Source organism: Labrus bergylta, chromosome 12, assembly GCF_963930695.1.
Source record: "Labrus bergylta chromosome 12, fLabBer1.1, whole genome shotgun sequence".
Classification (NCBI taxonomy): domain Eukaryota; kingdom Metazoa; phylum Chordata; class Actinopteri; order Labriformes; family Labridae; genus Labrus; species Labrus bergylta.
Window position 1 is genome coordinate 23,326,673 of NC_089206.1, and position 19,837 is coordinate 23,346,509.

A 19,837-nucleotide genomic window follows, 5' to 3' on the forward strand; every position below is an offset into this window, starting at 1 on the left:
GTGTTGTGTCATGTGTATTTACACATGGACTACAGATATATATGTATTGTAGTAGCTCACTGTTAATATCGTGGTAACACTATAGAGTCAGAGAAATGCCAAAGTCTGTCTGATCACCTTGGGACCACAAATCATTTTTAAATTGTATTTAACTTAGGAGACACATTGTAGGCTAATATTAGAATTAAACATGTTGGCTGCTAAAGACAGAGCCCATAAAATAAATGGCGAGGCTATCAGAACGAGGACAATGAAAATGAAATTAGTAGTAAAACGATATCCTGTGATTGAATTTCCCCTCGTACATTAAGTGACTGAACTTGCAGAGGGAGTGATTTACTTCAATCGGCTTCAGCAGCTTGAGCCGCATTATGTGATTACAATTTATCTCCATCCGCCAGAAACAAAACGTGTTAATAACATTAGGGAGTGTTAGCTCCAGAGGGAGGACTCTCTGTTAATACAGAGAAAACAATAGGAGCAGTTTTTTTTTTTTTACCGTCATCTGTGCGAGGGGGATCACGGATTATCTTCAAGTAACACTCAAACTGAGCAGCGAGGATCTGTTGTCGGGACATTCCCGGCGCTTTTGATACGTTGCTGATATTCTGCTCCTCCAACGTCGTCCCGACAGCCCCCGTGGTCCCCACATCCTCTGACCGAGACACCTGTGGAGAAATGTGTGATCTGCATATTAGAGAAGCTGAGACAGAAAATATCTCTTCCAACATTTCAAGGTTTGTCAATGAATAAACGAGGGAGGGCTACGCATTACTTCAACAAGCCTGCACATGTGAATGAACTCACCTCTGTACCCAGCGCCAGTGCAACTATCCATGTCAGGGTTAGAGTCTTCCACATGTTTCTAAAAGGAATACAGGAAACACAGATAATACAGTTATTTGTTATTTAACTTTGTGACCGTCAAGAAACTTTTTAGTTAAACATGTAAGAATCTATAGGTAGATTTAACTGGTAATAATGGCAAACACAGAGCACCATAGCATCCTTAAATGTGTGTGCGTTATTGTCAAATTGTTCAGTCTGGTTGCACTGACAAACAAGTCCGCCAAGCAGGCAGCAAAGTGGGTTTAAATCCCACCAGTGGCTTGTCATTCCCCACTCTCTCTCTCCCTACTCAACCCACTGTCCTGTGTGAATAAAGGCAAAAAAGCCCAATAATAATAATTAAAAAAACAAGTTCAGTCCAACTCTTTTTACACTCAATGGCTGCCATGACAGTCATTTGATGATTAAAACTGAACTAATGTCCGTCCATCCATTTTCCTCCGCTCTTCCCGGACCGGGTCGTGTTGGCAGACCTGCAAGTTGGCCCTCTCCCCAGTAATCTTGTCTACCTCCTCCTGGGGGAACCTGAGGCGTTCCCAGGCTAGAAGGGATGTACAGTATAATCCCTCCAGTGGGCTCTGGTGACTAGGAGGCATCCTAATCAGATGATTAAAGACCGCCATCGTTGGGACTACAAACCAGTAGATGACATCACTGAGACTACGTCAGTGTTTTACACAGTCTGTGGGGCCGTGCATGTAAGGTGACCACCTCATCATTGATTTTCAAGCACTTTTTTAAGCAGGTTTGTTCGGTCACATGTTTTGTACGAGTTCACCCGCACCATTTTTCATTAAATAAATCTGATCGGTTGAAAAAATAAATTTAGGTGGCTATTTCTTAGGAGATGATGGTGCGTCCTGAGGCTTGACCAGCTGAACCACTGCCTTAAATAATCATCAGAAGTTTGGAGTTACTTACATCACACACAATACTGTTAATCTCCATTTACTGGATACAATCAAGTATACAACTTTTACTACTCAGGTTTAGTTTTAGCTCCTGAAGATATTTTGTGTGGTCTTGTATGTGTTTATTTACAGTGTGGGTACTTTCTCATGTATCAGAACAGGAAGTTCACACTCCACCAGTCATTCCCCTCCACTGTCCACTCAGGGTCACACACACAGATGTGTGTTTGTTATGATTTTGGCCCCCGTTAGGCTAAAGGGGCGGCAAATTCCCTTTAGCGTTTCCTCTAGAGCCCCATGAAACAACCAAAGATGAAAAAAAATGTAGAATAAGGAGACATGAGAGGCGAAAATCAGAAGAATGTGCAACATTTTACACATCAATAAAGCAGAAATCAAATATATCCTCTGTGAATATCTCTGAGTCATGACTGTCTATAATGAGTGAGAAGCTCGAGTCTCGCTGGCTGTGTTGTTGTCAGAGCCGTGTTTACATGGACGGGACAGCTGGCAGCTCTAGTTACATATAAATGCTGTTTTAGTCAAGAGACTAGAGAAAACAAGAAAAACAGCCTACTCACTGCTCATTGGATGTCATGTAAGAGTTTTTAGATGACGCTCATACTGTGTCAATATACTGTACACGCAATGTGAAGCTACGAGTTAACCAAAGTGTGCTAACATTAGCCTGCTAACACAACAATGCAGACCACAGGTAATCGCAGCTCGAGCCAGGGACAATTTTGTCCGCTGCTTGACTCCTTCATGGAAACGCGAGTGGACAGGGGTTGGAGGTGTGTCGCTGAAGGAGAGCGGAGTTGTCACCAAACAGCAGTTTGTTTTGGTTTCATACTAGTGCTCAAGGGCGACTTCTACTGGATCAAAAAGTCGCAAATTCTTCCTTTTAACACAACATGCTACAAAAAGGAACTTTTTCTTCCCTATCATTTTATTTTCCATGATTTTAAAACATGTTTTGCAGAACATATGTTTAATATTTAAATTGAAACAGTATTTCGTTTTCTAAAGAAAAGTGGAAAATCAAAAGAAAAATGACGCATGAGGGCAAATACACAAACACATTTTTGTTAACATTTAAGTGGTTTGCAATTGTCAAACTACAGAAAGAGTAATTAATTCGATAAGTGTGGAGGAAATGTAAGTTGTATCCTAGGGGCTTGAGCAGATATTTGTCTAAAGTGGTCACATCTTAAAATGATGCCAAGGATTTCTTCTTTGAGTCCAGGGTAACATAAAAACATTTAGATTCCTGGAAAGATGAGTGGAGAGTTAAAGGAGAAGGATAAGTGGAAATGTGCGTCAGGGGTGTGAGGGTGTCGGGGAGCCATGCTTTGAATACAGAGCCAGAGATTCTGAGCACATGCGTGTGATGACAGAGAGGAAAGACGTAACCCAGATTTAACGGACACAGAACATTTCAATAAGTAATGTTTAAGAAAGCTGTTAATGCATCATGTGCTGTGATTTTCTGCCTCAAACCTTCAGGGAGAAATGTACAGAGGTTGTAAAAGTAGGAAGCGTATGTGGCTCACCCTGTGACACAAAGCTTTTTATATAAACATTTGCATTGCGGTATGTATAAAATTCCTAAGGGTTAAAGAATGCAATATTTATGCAAAGCTAGGACTTAACTTGTCTGCATCGAGCTATGCTTTGATGCCACAAATGTAAAGAATGCTTCACAAAATACAGAGCAGAGTGATTGTTTCCTTCACACAGTCTGATGCGAAAATGCTAACTGGTGCTGAGTTTTGTTGTTGTCTTAAAGGTCACATATAATGCTAAATACACTTCACCATGTTTCTCTAACACTAATATGTGTCTCTAGTCTGTCTACAAACCCCCCAGTGATGAGAAAAGTCCATCCTCTCCGTCTTCTGCCTGCTCCACTTTTAAGAAAATGTGTGCTCAAACAAGCCGTTTGGAGATTTTCCCTTCATGACATCACAAAGGGCAGTAGCCCCTCCCCCATGTGGGTGACACTCCCACAGCTAGGTGTTTGTTCTGCCCTCTGAGTCTGCCTTCTCACCATAAACAATTATTTTACATTATTATTGCCTTGTGAGGTAGTTATCTATCCATCAGGTAGGTGACGTTGAGAATGTGGTTTTTCCTTTCCAACCTTAAATTTGCAGCTTCATTGCAGCTCCTGTGTAGCTACAATTGCAATTACCTCTCATCTGATCTTTAAATAGTTTCCTCTCTGAGAAACACAACACAGCAATAACGTGCTGCAGGAGCCCTCTGTTATTAAAACACCGACAGACAAAACATTAGAAGGTTTTCAAGACGTTTAGTAATGAAGGTACGGCCTGACAGCGAGAGCATAAATAATGCTGATGTTTTTAATCTCACACTGCACTCAGACATCTTTTCCTCCTTTAGTTTCACTGATAACAACCACCACCCGCAGAAACAAACACAAACATCCACATTATCACATTACCGTTCCATAAGAAGCAAACATAGGATGACTTTCTATTTGTCATGTATACAGTTTACTCTAGCTATGTGGAACATTGTGTATGCACGGCCACACACAACACATAAATACACACATGGCAGTGAGCTCTGTACACCGTGTCACGAACCAGGATTGTTCAGATTCACTTTAAAGTTGAATGCATATAAAATATTGTGGCCGACAACGCGTTTTGCATAGTGGCTTCCTCAGGTTCACTCTCTACAAGACACTATGCAAAACTCGTTATCCGCGCCGATGTTTTATATTTGCATTCAACTTTCAAGTGAATCTGAACAATCCTGGTGTGCGCTGGATTACTCTGATCTTGAAATACAATTTAAAACCTTCAGCGGAGATAGGACTTTTCTGGAAGGATTCAGGAGAACCATGAATGTCTTTAACCTCTGGTTTCAAAGAGGTCCTAAGACGCCCCCTGGTGGTGGAATAAACTACCAAACTCCATTGGATCTGCAGAGTCCCTCTGCATCTTTAAGAAAAAGCTAAAGACCCAGCTCTTTCATGAATACCTACTAACTTAATGATGATGGTCTCCATATTGTTGATGATGATGATGGTAATGACAATGGTTTTTGTTTGATAACGATGACTTATAAGATGGTTTCTATACTGATTAGAGCTCTCAAGAACTGCCGTCAATGTTGTGCTTTGCCTCTGGTCACTTCCTGTCAGCACCTGTGTGTCCAATCGGACTCAAAGCTGATCGTTTACTCTTACTGACATTGTTCCCTTTTTCTAGATCCTTGTTTGTGTTGTACTTACTCTCTGATGTATGTCACTTTGGATAAAAGCGTCTGCTAAGTGAATTGTAGAATAGTAGAGATGGAACACTAACCGGTGTCATCGGCACCGTCAAACACATCTTTGGACATTCACATTGATGTATTAAAGACGGCACATTGGAAGGAGACTTTTGTGCCTCCATGAGCAAGCTGTGTGAAGTTAGCCTCTCGCAGCAAATCTGTCAGAACTTTCCATTGAGAGACATTTTCTTTAATGTCAAACACCGACAAATTCAGTTGCACAGAGATTCTACAAGTTCTCTCAGCTTTTCAGTACAAGCCAACATTGTGTCTCTTGAAGAATTATTAACACAGCACAAAATGTTGTTGGAGATAAGCGCGAGGAGTTGTTAGTGTCTGTTGATAATTCTCCTGATGGTGCAGTTCATTCCTTTAAAGGAGCTCTGACTTCTGTCTCTGGTGTGTTTAGATGGTCTGAGAGCGCTCATTGTCTAACTGGAATGTATTATCTGTCCGGTTGGTAACAGCTGCAGGAACAAATCTGCAGGAGCAAAAAACTATATTATGAGTGGCTCTTATTAGCAAATATTAACATGAATATCAGTGTTCAAAAAAGGTTAATTTGATTCTGTACGAAGGGTCATCTTTGTAATACAACCTGCTGTCAAAGCCAGCTCTTCTGACGTATGAGTAAAGGAGCTGTAGCGGTGTCTCTTGGCAACTGAAGCTCTCAGGGGAAGGCATGTTCCTGGTAAATGAATACCTTTTGTATGCAGAAATCGAACACGCCTAATGACACACGCGCAGCAATCACAATGAAGAAACAGTCCATTATCCACAAATTACTAAAAAAAAACACACTGCCAAGCTTCAAAGATTGGCAGCGATGTTGTATAGTTCCAGGAAGAATTACATGAATATTTATGGCAGAATTAACAGGTTCGTCTAAAAAACTCAGTATGTCAGTGCATCTTTGATTGATTTGTTTGATCAAAAAGGGGGCATACAAATCAGAAACAAAGCCTAGGAAGACTTTCTGTTTGTGCTTTAAAGTCCTTCTAGAATATATTTAGAAGCATCCTGAATGAGAAAAACCTTGGCCGAGTGAATGAATCAAATCTCTTGAGTGAAAAGCTTTCACAGAGACAGAGAGCAATAAAGTCTCGCCCACCTCAGAGGGGAGAAGAATATGATTGCTCTCAGTTGGCAAACCAGAGAATTGTCTAAAAGCTTGAGTGTGGTATAGGAGGCAGTGCAGACAGTCTTATTGCGGTCCAATACAAAGTGCACTGCTCAGTGCGCCATCCTGAAGCTCTGACCGATAATGTCCGACATGGTCTCGACATGCCTGACAACATAAAGGACAGTGTCACAGTGACAGCGCAAAATGTTAATAAAAGATATGACGGGTATTTAGCCCAGGTTTTCATTTACATATGACCACTATTTACTGGAGAGCAGCTGTAATTAAAACGCCCACCGTCTCTGTCTTTGAATCAATTAGTGACATCCAACGTTTCCCATGATCCCTTTGGACAACATTAAAGTAAGGGTAATTAATTTTCCATTAAGAAGTGGGATGTGAAAGTGTTGGTGGGAAATGTAGCAGGGATTTGTTTTTATTTTTTCAAGGGGGAAAAATTTCCTTTATTGGACATGACAGCTGAAGAGAGCAGAGATTGGAGTAAAGTTTGCCAGGAGACAAACCTGCGGCCGATGTGTGGAGAACTGTAGCCTCTGTTTATGGAGCTCCTGCTCTACAGACTGAGCTAAACCAGTGCCCCAGAAAGAATTGAAGAGCAGGGCATGACTCCAGAAGAGGAGGGACTGAACACAGCGTGTTTTACTACCTCTGTCTTTTCAGGTTGCTAGGTGGAGAGACTGGTTTTCTACACAACACAGATTTTCTGAATCAAAGAAATGTCTTTTATCAGAATCCACTTTATTTGTGTGTGTGTTTGTGAGGACGTGGTTTTCCCAGTAGCACTCTGTGGCTCCCTCCTGATTGCTGTTCATTCCCTCCACCTGCTCAGTCCTGCACACCTGCTCTCCATCAACTCTGCACTATACCCCGGCTTTCCATCCACTCATCCCCAGATTGTTGTTTCAGCTACTGCGGTAAGACAACGGCGCAGGCTTATCGTAAAGATTTTGATAGAGTTAGAAAAAGTTTCTTGTGCTAGTTTTGTTTTGATTCTCATCCTGGTTTTTTTTACCACTCAGCCTCCTGCCTTCCTGCTCAGCCATCTGTATTAACCTGCCCTCTGGATTTAAAGCCACTCAATCAGCCACGCTACCACCCATACTCTGCTCTGGTCAGCCATCTGAAAACCTCCAGAATCATCAACCCATCTCCATTTCCCTTTCTCTGCAATAAACCTCATTACCCCTCTTTTTCTATGTTCTGCATCTGGGTCCTTATAGTCACTGTTCAATTTGCTCAAATATCTTTTGTTGTCTTTATTTTTAACCGACACAGTGGAAAGCTACACTTAATTTTAAAGGCACAATATTTCAAATCTTTCCACTAAAATATCTAAATAGATATTTTTTAATTATGAAAACCTTTGTTATATATATATATATATATAAGTACTCAGATTAACTCAGATATTTCCAACAGTTATCAAAGCCAGAGAAATCCTTATGGTTGTAATGGGACGTGTCTTGTAGCAACCATGACGGTCACAACGTGTTTATTGTTGACATGTCATGTAAACATACTTTCTTCCTCAGGTCGGTTTTGCTCATTCCTCTTAACTACAGTTAACTAGGAGTTTGTTTTCCTCGAGGGTGGGGGGGGGGGGGGAGGGCGGGAGCAGCAGAGAGAATCACTCCCATGCATCCCCGTCAGACTCAACGTCACCTTTTGTTATTGTTTTGACTGAGTGCCCCCTGGTGGTGGAATTAATATGCTGTGCCTTTAAGTGGTGACTCGTCTTTCTGGGAATAAATACGACTCTGCGTCCTTAGGCCTCGCAGTGAGAGTCAAACTGCTCTCATGGGATCACGGGTCATCAGAGAGAATGATGGGAAACTTAAACACTGCTGTCTTGTGTCACCAGATTTAGGTTTATTGGCCCCAGAACGCAGATAAATGGACTGCAGATCCTGCTGTGACGTTAAACCGGATTTCACCCTGACACTTGAGCAACAGAACAAGCTGCAGAAATTTACAACATGGACTTTATTATTAAAACAAAATATCAATGCATATCTTTGAATATGCACCATTTTTAAACTTTTCTGCAGGATGGAGTCAGCGATATTAGCAATAGGGAGATGAAAACTTGTACTGACAAACCAATTCAATTTATTTGACTTTGAAAATGTTGCACTCATAAAAAATTTGCTTAAGAAAGAACAAAACAAAAGCCGGGACTTGAATCTTTAAAATAAAAAATGAAAAGCTTTGTAGCAGTCTCAAGAGCAAATACCTGTTTGTAATTCTTCAGCTGTCAACAACCAAAGACAAAACACGCTTCTCTTTTAAAGATAAAACGAAAGTAAAGTCAAACACTAAGGACTCAAATGAAACATCCCAGAGTGTTGTCCTGCAGACGGAAATGTTTGGCAGAGATAAGATAAAAAAAGAAAAAAAAAGAAGAAAAGCAGAGAAGCAGCGGGAGCAGAAACACACAGGGCTGACAAATAGAGAAATAATGTCCTTCAGCTTCATTTAAATGCTGTGCTGTGTCTCTTTCAAACTGCCCATGGTGATGCAGTGATGGATTGGTAACATTAGAAATTGAAGCAATTATTGAGATATGCTAGAGGCCGCTGCTGTGAAGAAAGACAGCGGATTTAAACCCCCTGTGGATCCCAGATCTCAAAGAAGGCTGAATATAAATGACCAATGAAGATGAAATATTCAGTGACATTAATGTGTTGCTTCTCTAATAATGGACTGATCTTCAGATAGTTTCAAGTGTTTGGAAACACATTTACTTTACTATTTCCTGACACGAGACATTTTAAAAAACTTTGCTCTGCATTGCGGCATTTTTTTTAAAAAAGGTGTTGGATTCCACTTTATTTAAAACTTGTGTGTATCCTTTAAGTTCAGTTTGTATTATTCACTGGGTTTTATTTTCCAATCTTTCCAATCAGCCTCAACAAAGCTGTTTTCATTCAACTTGTGGTACTGTGAGCTCCTATTGTTTTCGACCACCTAAGTCTTAATATAAGAGACCATTTTTTGCATTTATCTCAGTCTGAGGACTTTTTTGTGGCTGTTGGTTTTTGGTTATCTCCTTTGCCGTATTTTCAAATGTTCCTCCAGCACAAGCTCCCCGGAGATTCAATTTTTTGATTTCGCACAGTTTCACAGCAACCCAACATTTATATTCTAACATATGACATCATTGGATCATTAATACTGACGCAACAATATGTCAGTGGAAATGTACTTTTGGTGCAGGTCAAGCTGGAGGTACTTTATCTACTTTAGATAAAGTAGTCAAGAGGTGACCAGCTTTCGGGTCAGGTCAAAGGGTCAGAGGATAAATCTGTGTGTGTGGGGGGAGGTGGGGGGGGAACACACAAGATGATTAATGGAGTTGGAAAACTAAGTAACCATCAACAATGTCTAAAATATGTGAAGTTGGGGTGAACGGTACAATGTAAAGTAGAAAAAAATGAGAAATACTCATGTTAAAGAGGACATATTATCTCCCTTCTCCACCTTTTTAAACAGTCCCCCTGTGGTCTAAATGAAACATATGTGCTGTGCGTTGGTCAAAATATAACATGAATCAAGCACCAGAGGAGGTTTGTGACCCTGTATAAACCAGCTCTCTCTGAACGCTCCATTTTGGTGTGTGTGTCTCTTTAAATCCATTATTTCATAATATGTCCCCTTTAAATTTAAATATTTCAAAATTGTACTTAAAGAGCGTGCTGGAGGAAAGAATTTCTGTTCATTTCAGCACTTTAAATCATTGATACACCTCATTTCATGCCCTAAACAGTTTCTTCAGCCTCCATCTTGTGATTAGTAGATTTCATATAAGAAAGTAAAAGAAAATGGTTTGGGCTCATTCAGTGTCTCAGCTAGAGTTACTTGAGGTTTCAGCACTCACACTGAGTTCATCTAAGTTCCCTCTTATTATTTACTCTGGTTCACTATCTCAGAGGTCAAACTGTCAGAGCTTCTCGTAGCTGTCCACAGAGGAGGGGGCGGCTCACACTTTATTTGAACTGTTTTGTAATCCAGTGAGGTTTCAGGGAAGCACAAAGAAGCAGCACAGACCTCAGGAGTGTGTGTATGTTTGTATGTCTGCTTTTGAGAGAGGACAGAGGAAGGATGAAGGCAGAGGAGGCTGCTATTATCTTCCTCTGTCATCCTGTGACCACTTCCTCCGTCCTCTCCCCTGTCCACTTCTAAACAGGCCAACAGGTTAAAAATAAGCCATTGTTACATATAAACAAAGGGACATGGAAGGGACTTTCATAGTGAGGGGGACACAAAGAACATCCTCACTGCCTTTTTAATACCAACACAGACAAGACTCTGGTGGACACCGAGAGGTCAGGAAGAACAGGATTACTTCAAAAGTCTTATGAGTGAAGTTAATGAGGGTTCTTATCATTGATGATGTTTTAATGAAGCAGCTTTGATTTGTCCGCCAAGAGTTTTCTCTTAAATCTGCGTAAAGACGTTTCCAAAGATGACCTCACGGATGAAACCGAGGAAAATGTTGTTTCCCCATTATGTCTCCACAACATTCAGAAGGTGAAACGTGACAGAGGTGTACACAGTCGCAGCTTGAAACGACATATAGGGCTAAAGAAGTCTACTGAAACACTCAAAAGTAGATGTCAACATCAAGCCAAAATTAAATAAACTAGGATATAGAGGTGGGAACAAAATTGATTTGTGTAAAAGTAGAGATTTTTGTCTTCTGAGATTTAAAAAAAAACCATTTTTCTTTTTGGCTAATCAGTCAGTCCCTGCTAAGCGCTAATGCTAGCTCTTTAACTTAGCAGAATACCAAATGGAGCAGCAAGAAATTCAGCCAGTCTCACAGATGACTGGATTCAAAAATGGACTTTGAATCATGAATCCAGAATCATTTTGAATCGAAAATAGATACTGGTGCTGGAGCACAGTTCTAACAGTCCTCCTCTTACTCTCTTCTATAACATAAAACAGCTATGTGACAATTCAGTTATAAAGATTTCAAGAAAGTTCAAACCCAGCCTTATTTTGTAATGTCAACACCGCAGCACATCCAGTCCATAAAGTCCATAATGGGGGATTGTCCATGCTGGATTAATACATTCCTGCATCATAAACACAGCCTCAGCTGTTTGCACTTGTTGTAATCAAACTGAAGCTTTAAAAAAAAAAAACATCCAGCGCAACATCTGTGAGTGTCTTTACATGGACTTGAGTGTCCCAGATTGGGTTTTTTAAGTATCCCGTTGTTGTGTTAGTGCATGTAAACATCATATCTCGATTTCAGAAATGGGGAAAGGCCCTGATCCCGATAGTAAAAATCCTGATTATGCTAGCTGGAATACGGGATACTGTGGCATGTATACGCCTTACAGCGGTTTCAGGCAGCTGCCCACAATCTGTCCAGGTGCGGCCTAGGCTAAGGGAAATATCAGCAAAACAAATACAGTGGAGAGTGTCTTACTTCTTGAGCGGAGAAGAAACTGAGTTTTGTCTTTCGGTCGGTTGGCAGTGACAGGTTTTCACCAGTCAGAGGTGAGGACATGTTTGATATTTGCTGCTGTCGTTCTCTTCTCCCGTTGCTGGAAATGAAATGGATACGCCATATCTGCAAAGCGATGTTGGCATTTAATAGTGCTAAGCCCGCAATAAGCCACAGTGGTCTCATTTTTCTGCTATTTCAAATTTGCTGCAGTTTTGTGTTGTAAAAAAGAAACATCACAGACATCCTGCACAAATAACACAGAGTAATCAGTCACTGTGGTTGTACTCGTATTTATCATACAGGGATATGAATAACCAGGTTTTTAACGCCATATCCCGAATATGATCATAACCGGGATACTCAAGTCCATGTGATCGACTCAGTGTTCTTCCATAATCTGGTTTCTGGTCGCATCATTAACTCAGGTTTAATAATAAGTCTTCAATCTTAAACCACTTAGCTGGATGTTCTCCGCTGGCAACATTTTCCATAAAATAAGCCGCCAGCTGCTTCTGACAGCCATGACACTCACAACCCCTGTCAGACATGAGCTGAACCCCCCGACATTTTCTAGATAACTTCAGGACAGTCAGGCCCTGATTTTTTTCAGGAATTGCCTTTCACACATGCACCTCAAAGCAAGGAGATCGTCATTATCAGCTGAGCTGTTAGGACACTTTGTTTGGTGTATCGGTAGTGCATGCAGGAGGAGGACTTCAACATAAAGAAGTATGTAAAAACAGAACATTGCACCTTTAGGGCTTACCTACTTTGAAATGAAAACTTTGCTAACCGAGCATGTAGCACTTTAAGAGCCAAACATCAGTCAACACAAAAGATCCTGTTATGCAATGACAAAAAGAAGGTTCAGTTAAGAGGTCAGACTGAGTGCTTGATCCTGCAGGCAGGCAGGGGGAGGGGGGGGTAACCGAATAAGAAGGGGTGCACTTTGCTTTCAAAGAACAAATCAGTATGGGTGAATACTCCCAGTAACCCATTTAAGAGACGTACATTAATGTGTCTGGACTGGAGCGACACTTGATCTCAGGTTTCATATAGTTTTTGCACAGCCCTCATCTGCTTCTTGGGATCTGGATCTGTTTCTCACTCTGACTCACATCTTCTGTCCCCTGTGTAAAACTCCAGCGTCCCTGGCCTTGAGTTCTGTAAACTGGGCTCTCTTAGGACTGTCCAGATCCAGAAAAATCACTGAGGAGATCCAGCAGCACCGGCGTTTATAGTAACAGAGTCCCCCATGTATGAGTGATTAAGGACTTGGTTATTTTCCCATAGTCAGACCCAAAAATAGCTCCTCCGGCTTGGAGCTCTGCCATGTGGTGTCTTTTGACTTTTTGCTTATATTTTCTTGTCTCTGGGGCAATAAAAGGACAACAGGCAGTGCAAGAGGGAAAATAAAGGCACTGCTCCCTAGAAACGATGGTCAACCAATGATATAAACACCCCCTCAATTCCCAAAACTCCTCAGAAACAGAGAGCATGCTCAGTCGGCAGACGGCTTCTAGCGGATGCCCGCAGGCTACAAGGTCAGAAAATAAGATCAGCACAACATTTACCATGCCAGCTCTAAGTGTTCTCCCCCACTTATCAATCATAGTGGGAGTCAGCACAACCTGACACGGCTCCAAGATATGGTCAGCCTGACACTGCGTTCATCACAAAAGCATCTACTATGATTCTTCTTTTCTTTTTTTTTTCTTTCTCATTTCATTCTAACTGAGGTCTTCTCTCAGTTTCCCACTGAGAATGAGCACACTCCATGTTCCTTCTTCAACGTGTCACATGAAAACCACTGTCAGCTTCAAAAAAATTAGATGTAGCCTAAATCTAATTTACATACCAAACCAGTATGCAACCATTTCACCGGTAAGGGTTAGCCAATCTTGTATCCCTTTGGAGAATTTCGGTGTAGCCAGTGGTTATTCAGATATGTTTTCTGGACTAGACTTCCTCTTCGTATCGATGGCCATCGTTTACAGACTGAAGAGAAACTTTAGATTTCTGTTTAAAAAGACGGCTAAAGAACTGAATGATCATCAGGGCTCCATTGATTAGAAGGTTTAGCATGTATGTGACTGATCCAGATGTGAATGAATCCATTTTTTTGCAATCCAGGATCAAGTTATCCCGCTCATCTTTGACCTGGTTTCTCAGTTTTACATTTTGTTTCCTGTAACCCGGCCTGAATCCAGCCCTCTGCTAAGGTCAGGTTAATCCCGATCAAAGTTATCGATATTCTTTAAAAACTTTTGAGCATCTCAAACTGGAAGTTTTATCAAGATACAAACTAAGATTACATAGGTCTTATCTGAACATTTTCAAGATTTGATTGAATAATAGCTTTAATCAGATCAGATAACTTTTGAATATTTTGATGGCTGACAGGTTTCAGGACTGAATCACAGCTGACACATTCGGCCTCTTTTGCTCCCCACTCAGACTGTTAACCTGCATGCAGCCAATTTTTACTGAGACACTAATGGACAACACTACATGGACGACAAACGGAACCAGAACTCTCCAACACCAAACATCATGCCTGTCTCCTCAAGATTCTGTATTTTCAAACAAAATGTAGAACTTTAAATGTCTGCTCCAGAGGTACTTGGTGAGGTTTAGGTCGGGTTGAAAATGTCAAGTCAATGACATGACACAAGAACAGCAGATGCCATCAAATTCTACAATCTGCTCTTTCAAAAAAGCACATGTATGACTTTTTTTATATCGCATGACATGACCCTAATGCATGGTAATGATATACCGAGCGCATGAAGGGAGCTGTGGTTTTTAATCCAGTGTCCTGTCACTTACTGTAAAATTGTGCAACATAATTTCCCAAACATTGCCTGAATTTACAGCTTCAACCCCCCGCAGCCCTGCAGCTATTAATGTGCAACCGTAACGCGTGAGTTATCTCCAACTGTGCCGAAAATAACCACATGTTTTTACACAGGGGGGGGGGGGGGGGGGGGGGTGTGTGCATGTTGGCTTGTTTGTATTATGAGAGGGGGGATAAGTGAAGAGTGAGGTGGGGGGGTTAGGGACCAAAGTAGCAGCCAGAGCGCCTATTAATACACAGATAGCTGCGTGGCAAGAGCAGGCTGTTCTAGTCAAAGGCTGCTGGGCCGATTGTGGGATGGGGGTGAAAGTTTCCCACGGGCACACACACACGGTTTAGGATATGTCCTAAAGTCAGGAGCTGGTCTGAGATCGATGTCTTGGGTGTGAGGATTACAACTTGGCAACAGACGGAAGAGGGGTAAAGGGTGTTCCTGAAGACATTCTGCTGAAACAGAGCCAGTCACAGATAGAAACACACAAAGCTGACATGGAAATACCCTCTGCTGGTGAAATCGAAGCTGCCTTGCAAATATTGCAGAGGCAGCTACGAGGCTTAGGATGGTATTAGAATAACATTAGCAAGTGTTGGATCTATTACAGACAGTGACAACTAAGGAATAACAATACATAAACAAATAAACAGCACATTGGTCTCCTCTTTTAAACGTATCGGGCGGCATCATTTCATTTTATGAAGACAACAGATACTGCAGGTCTGCAGGGTTTGCAGGTGGCGGCTACCATGCATGTAAAAGTGAATGAAAATCACCAAGGACAAATGCAAATACACAGAGTCAATTACAAAGCACTTTCCATGACATCCAGCCTGCTGGAAACAGGCTCATGATGTTGATTGTATGTCCATGCCAGGTTTCTGCATTGTTTTACTCCCTGTCTGCGCTTAAAGGAAGTCTATTAAATGATCGTTTCAGTCTTTGGAATCCTGTTTCTTTGTTCAATTTGTTAGTTTATTAAGCTGAAGAAGTCCCTGAAAGAGAGTGCTCAAGAGTCTTTAGGATTGCTCACAACCTAGGGTTGTCACAATACCTGATTTTTAAACTTCCATATGATTCTAGTAGAAATCTAATTCTATTGATACCTGTTTCGATAACACTGCAACAAAAATGTAAGTCCTAGGCATCAGATATTTGCTATTTTCTAGTTTTTAAAGATCCCATGTTAACCTTTCATATCGTCAGTCTGTGAAACCTATAGAGTAGCTTTGCATGATTTGCAGCTCAAAAAAACTCCTTATTTATTTTATTCTGTGTCAGTAAAAAATCTAATTTCAATCTTGGTCTGAAACGCTTCATTTTAGCTGCTGTCCTCGTAACTTAACTTGGCATCAGCACAATCGGTCAACACTCCAACAAAAATTGCAAGCAAATTCCTGCACACTGTCTCAATTTGCACAAATATGTTGGTACCAGTTGACAATTTATTTGTGAAATTCTGACAGTTCTCTCTCTGTCGTTCACCAGCAGCAGCTTTGGGTTAAAAACTGAATTTAAGTAGTTATTTAAAAGCTTTGGTACTTTTTGATACTCTAGCAGGTCATTGCAATATAACGGCAATTGTATTGTTTTAAAACATGTGGTATCGAAAAAGTAATGAAAATTCTGACAACCTTATCATGCTATAATTTGGTTTACTGCACCTCTAAATCATTGCTGCTTCATAGAGCTGTCATGTAAAAAGTTGACTACGGCTCGAAGAGATCTTCTACCAACAGGGACACCATCAGCATCCACTAAATGAATGATTCACCACCTTTACTGTCAGATCAGTCACTTTTAACACGGTATTGACTTATGTCTCGTCTCCCTCATGTTGACCAAGGACTCATCAGCCACCTGTGGATAATCACCGAGTCGCACACAGTGTATGGTCTACTCTATTCTATTTCTATTTCTATTCATATGTTACTCAGAATTGCAACAGTAGAAGCAGGCAAGCAGCCAGCTGAGGGTGTGACCTTCCCCTCAACCTGCATTCATCCTCAATGATACACTGAGAACCCCGTGTAGTACACAATACACACTTCAAATATTGTTTGAAGACTTTTATATGGATTGTGATGGTAAAAAACTGTAGTTTTCTTTGTCCACTTACACTTTGCAGTCAAATAAATTCCATGGCATGTCTCTGAAGTAGTAGAGTAATCATTTCATCTTGTTGCACTGTCAGAGTTATTTCAAGCGAAGCGCATCACATCCTGAGTGACCACGACACACACACACACACACGCACACGCACACGCACACACACACACACACACACACACACACACACACACACACACACCAGTGAAGCTTCATGAAACACCGCATTAATTGACATCTGGGACAGTTTAAAGTATCTTTCAGGCAGTCTTTGGATTAAAAAAAAGAGATGTGTGGTTTTACCTTTTCTTTGAGTGAGATGTCAAACTGTCTTTTCCTCCAAACATCCCCGTGTTTTCATGATCCGAGCAGAGAAGGGTCTCATGCTGCTCTTCTGACAACACTGACCAACCGCGACCACCACAGCTACAGTCAGACTGAACGCAGCGTTCACAAAGCTTCCTGTTAATGCTGTCAAAATAAGACACCAGCAGGGCACAGAATCGATGCAGTTTGATTAATATACACTGTATATTACGTACTTTTTAAATGTACTTGGATCGGGCTATAGAAAAAAGGACAATAGAGGAAGCTTTTTATTTTGAAATTCAAGGGTTAAGTATTTTTTTAACATGTTCAGAAATAAAGCCCAGGAAAAACGTAATAAGCAAAGATATTCAATTTGATCTTTACATTTAAATATGAATTAACAGGCTGTCGGGCAAGATGAACATCATTATTAGCAAACTGCTACAACGAAAGGTTTTATTTAGGCTGCACGTTTCTACGTTTATTCTGGGAATTTGTTTTGGAGTAATAGAAATTGGTTCTTGAAATGCAAAATAAATAAATGGATACAAGTGAGCCTTGAAAGTTTAAAGTTATCGAGATTGCTCTATAGCCTTCCCTAGATTATAACCAATTATTCTACGTGACACATTCAGAAGCTTTTCTTTTTACTATCAGCGTCAAATGCTGCTATTTTCCGGTTCTCCTGTTTGTCTAACTTTACAAAATCACAAAACTCAGTCTTTGCTTCATTCAAAACCTATTTAGTGCAAGAAAGAAAATCATGATAAGAGATCAGACAGACATGTGCTGTTTTTCATTATTTAACTTCAAATTGAAAAAAAGATTCAAAACATCTTAAAGAAATCATCTTCATGTGATATATCCATTCATAGTGATTAATTCTATTACAGAGGATGTGTAATTGAAGGAGAACAACTGTTAATATTGAATCACTTGTATCAGTTAAATGATTGAAGCGAACGCAATGATTTATTCACTTTATAGTCTTCTGGAGTAACCGGTAGTACTGCCGCGAAGTACAACACTGCCACCTGCTGGTTGTTCTTGGAGCAGTTGGATTGATGTCCAACAACGCAGCATACAGCAAAATAAAAACCTTTGACATGACGTAAATGTGACGTTGTGCAACGAAAACATTGTAATTTGAGTTATTTGCCTTCACATTACTTCTCTCTAACATATTTATCTCTAATAATAATTATTAATTCATACACTGAAAGAAGGTGCCATTGCTATCTAGATTATATAAATTAATGAAGCCTTGACGTGCTGCTGAGATCAGTTGTTACTCTTACGTTACTTTTTCAGCTGGCAATACCTCATTAATTTCACATAAACAAATTCTGCTTAAATGTTTTTTATTTTAACTCTGTTATATGGTTTGTATAACCTGTAGAAGATAACCTTATCTCAGTCAAAAGTCTGGTAAACGGTTCAAAGATGATCATAATGATGAAGGAGGTTTGTATCTAAACATGACTTAGCCTACAATAAATAGAATTACAATGAATTACATGAACACTGCAGCAAAATCATTCAAACAAACAAACCCAAAATGCTGCAATGCCCTGAATGAAACTATACTTCTATGAGGGGCATCTCATTTCATCGGTTTACCGCTTTATCCTTCATAATTATTTGGGATCAAGCCAGCTCAATCTTTTTGTTCTTTGTCTTCTTCTTCTGCTTTTGTGTTTTTCCCTAAATGTTTCTGTAGCAAATACATATATAAATTGGTGTGTTGAATTATAATTCCACTACTCAGCCACAAAAATGACTCTTATAATTAAATAGAATAGAAGAAATCTTTATTGTCCACCAGAGGTGGAAATTTGCCTCAAGCCCCCCAAATACATAAACCAGCATACAAGACATTCAGGCAGGCAATAACACAGAGAAACAAAGCAGCTACATTTACACATTAAAAACAGTTCATATCAAAGTTCAGTTCTCATCAGCATGTTGTAAAATTGAGGATGTTTAATGCACTTGGGACACATGACTTCTTAAATACATTTTTAGTTTCCAGTGGGACTTTATAGCGCCTCAGAGTCCCTCAAATAAAATGCATTTAAGAAGTAACATACTTTAACTTATGTATCACTGATTGCACAGCTCCCCATGTCAATACTGTTCATTTACAACTCTGTTTTTGCACATTTACATCTATCTCCAGCAGAGTATGTTGTATTTAATATTTTCATATTTAAGACTAGTAATGCTTAGTTAAATCCTGGTTGTATATATTCCCATTCTTAGTTTTGATATTTTTAGTGCTTATTTACTTTGTATTATACTTTGTTTATTATGTTGTGTTTAGATTTGCTAATATTGTGTTTTTTGCTAATATTGTGTGTTTGGATAACCTGCTGCTGTAACGCCCCAATTTCCAGTTTGGCATCAATAAAGTAATTTTATTTTATTCTATTCTAATTTATCCCAAGTGGAATAAAAATGATTGACCTTACCACCGTTGGAGTTTGGGCCTACATGATACGTAATAGTTTAATCACTAGCAATAACCATTAATGCACTAAGCTTTGGCTTTAAATTCACAACTTATAAGATAAAATAAGTTTAGTAATTAGAGCGTCTTTAGTTAAATTACACTGAAAGAAAAAAAAACAATTTTTCGTAGTAAAACCATTTTTTGTTTATTTAAATATGCATTTTAATATGTATTTGTTTATTCTATTGAGGTCAGACTGTTAAAATATTGACTCTTAAAACGATTCACTGCAATATTAACTTACTATTTTCACGCCTATCTCATTTACATGGTTCGAACACGGGCCTTAAACGCATCAGCATGTTTACCGCTCACCTATTGGTCCATCCTGACCCAACTCTGGGCCAATCACAGCGCAGCGGGGGCAAAAGCGTCGCGCCCCAC

The 19,837-nt window shown here is 40.0% G+C and overlaps 1 protein-coding gene across 2 annotated transcripts in view; it reads right to left on the reverse strand.

Annotated features, from left to right (window-relative positions):
• calcrl2 (calcitonin receptor-like 2) overlaps positions 1 to 17,069 on the reverse strand; it is a 30,283-nt gene extending 13,214 nt beyond the window's left edge. The window contains exons 1-4 of one of the 2 annotated variants that reach the window (XM_065961543.1): positions 16,936 to 17,056; positions 16,643 to 16,745; positions 808 to 865; positions 500 to 668 (exon numbers count right to left, since the gene is read on the reverse strand). In XM_065961543.1, coding sequence (XP_065817615.1) covers positions 500 to 668; positions 808 to 865; positions 16,643 to 16,671 — 256 coding nt within the window. In that variant the 5' untranslated portion in view covers positions 16,672 to 16,745; positions 16,936 to 17,056. Of the gene's footprint in view, positions 1 to 499; positions 669 to 807; positions 866 to 16,642; positions 16,746 to 16,935 lie in introns of both variants that reach the window. The other variant, XM_020635990.3, reaches the window with a different exon arrangement.
• Positions 17,070 to 19,837: the final 2,768 nt, after the last annotated feature.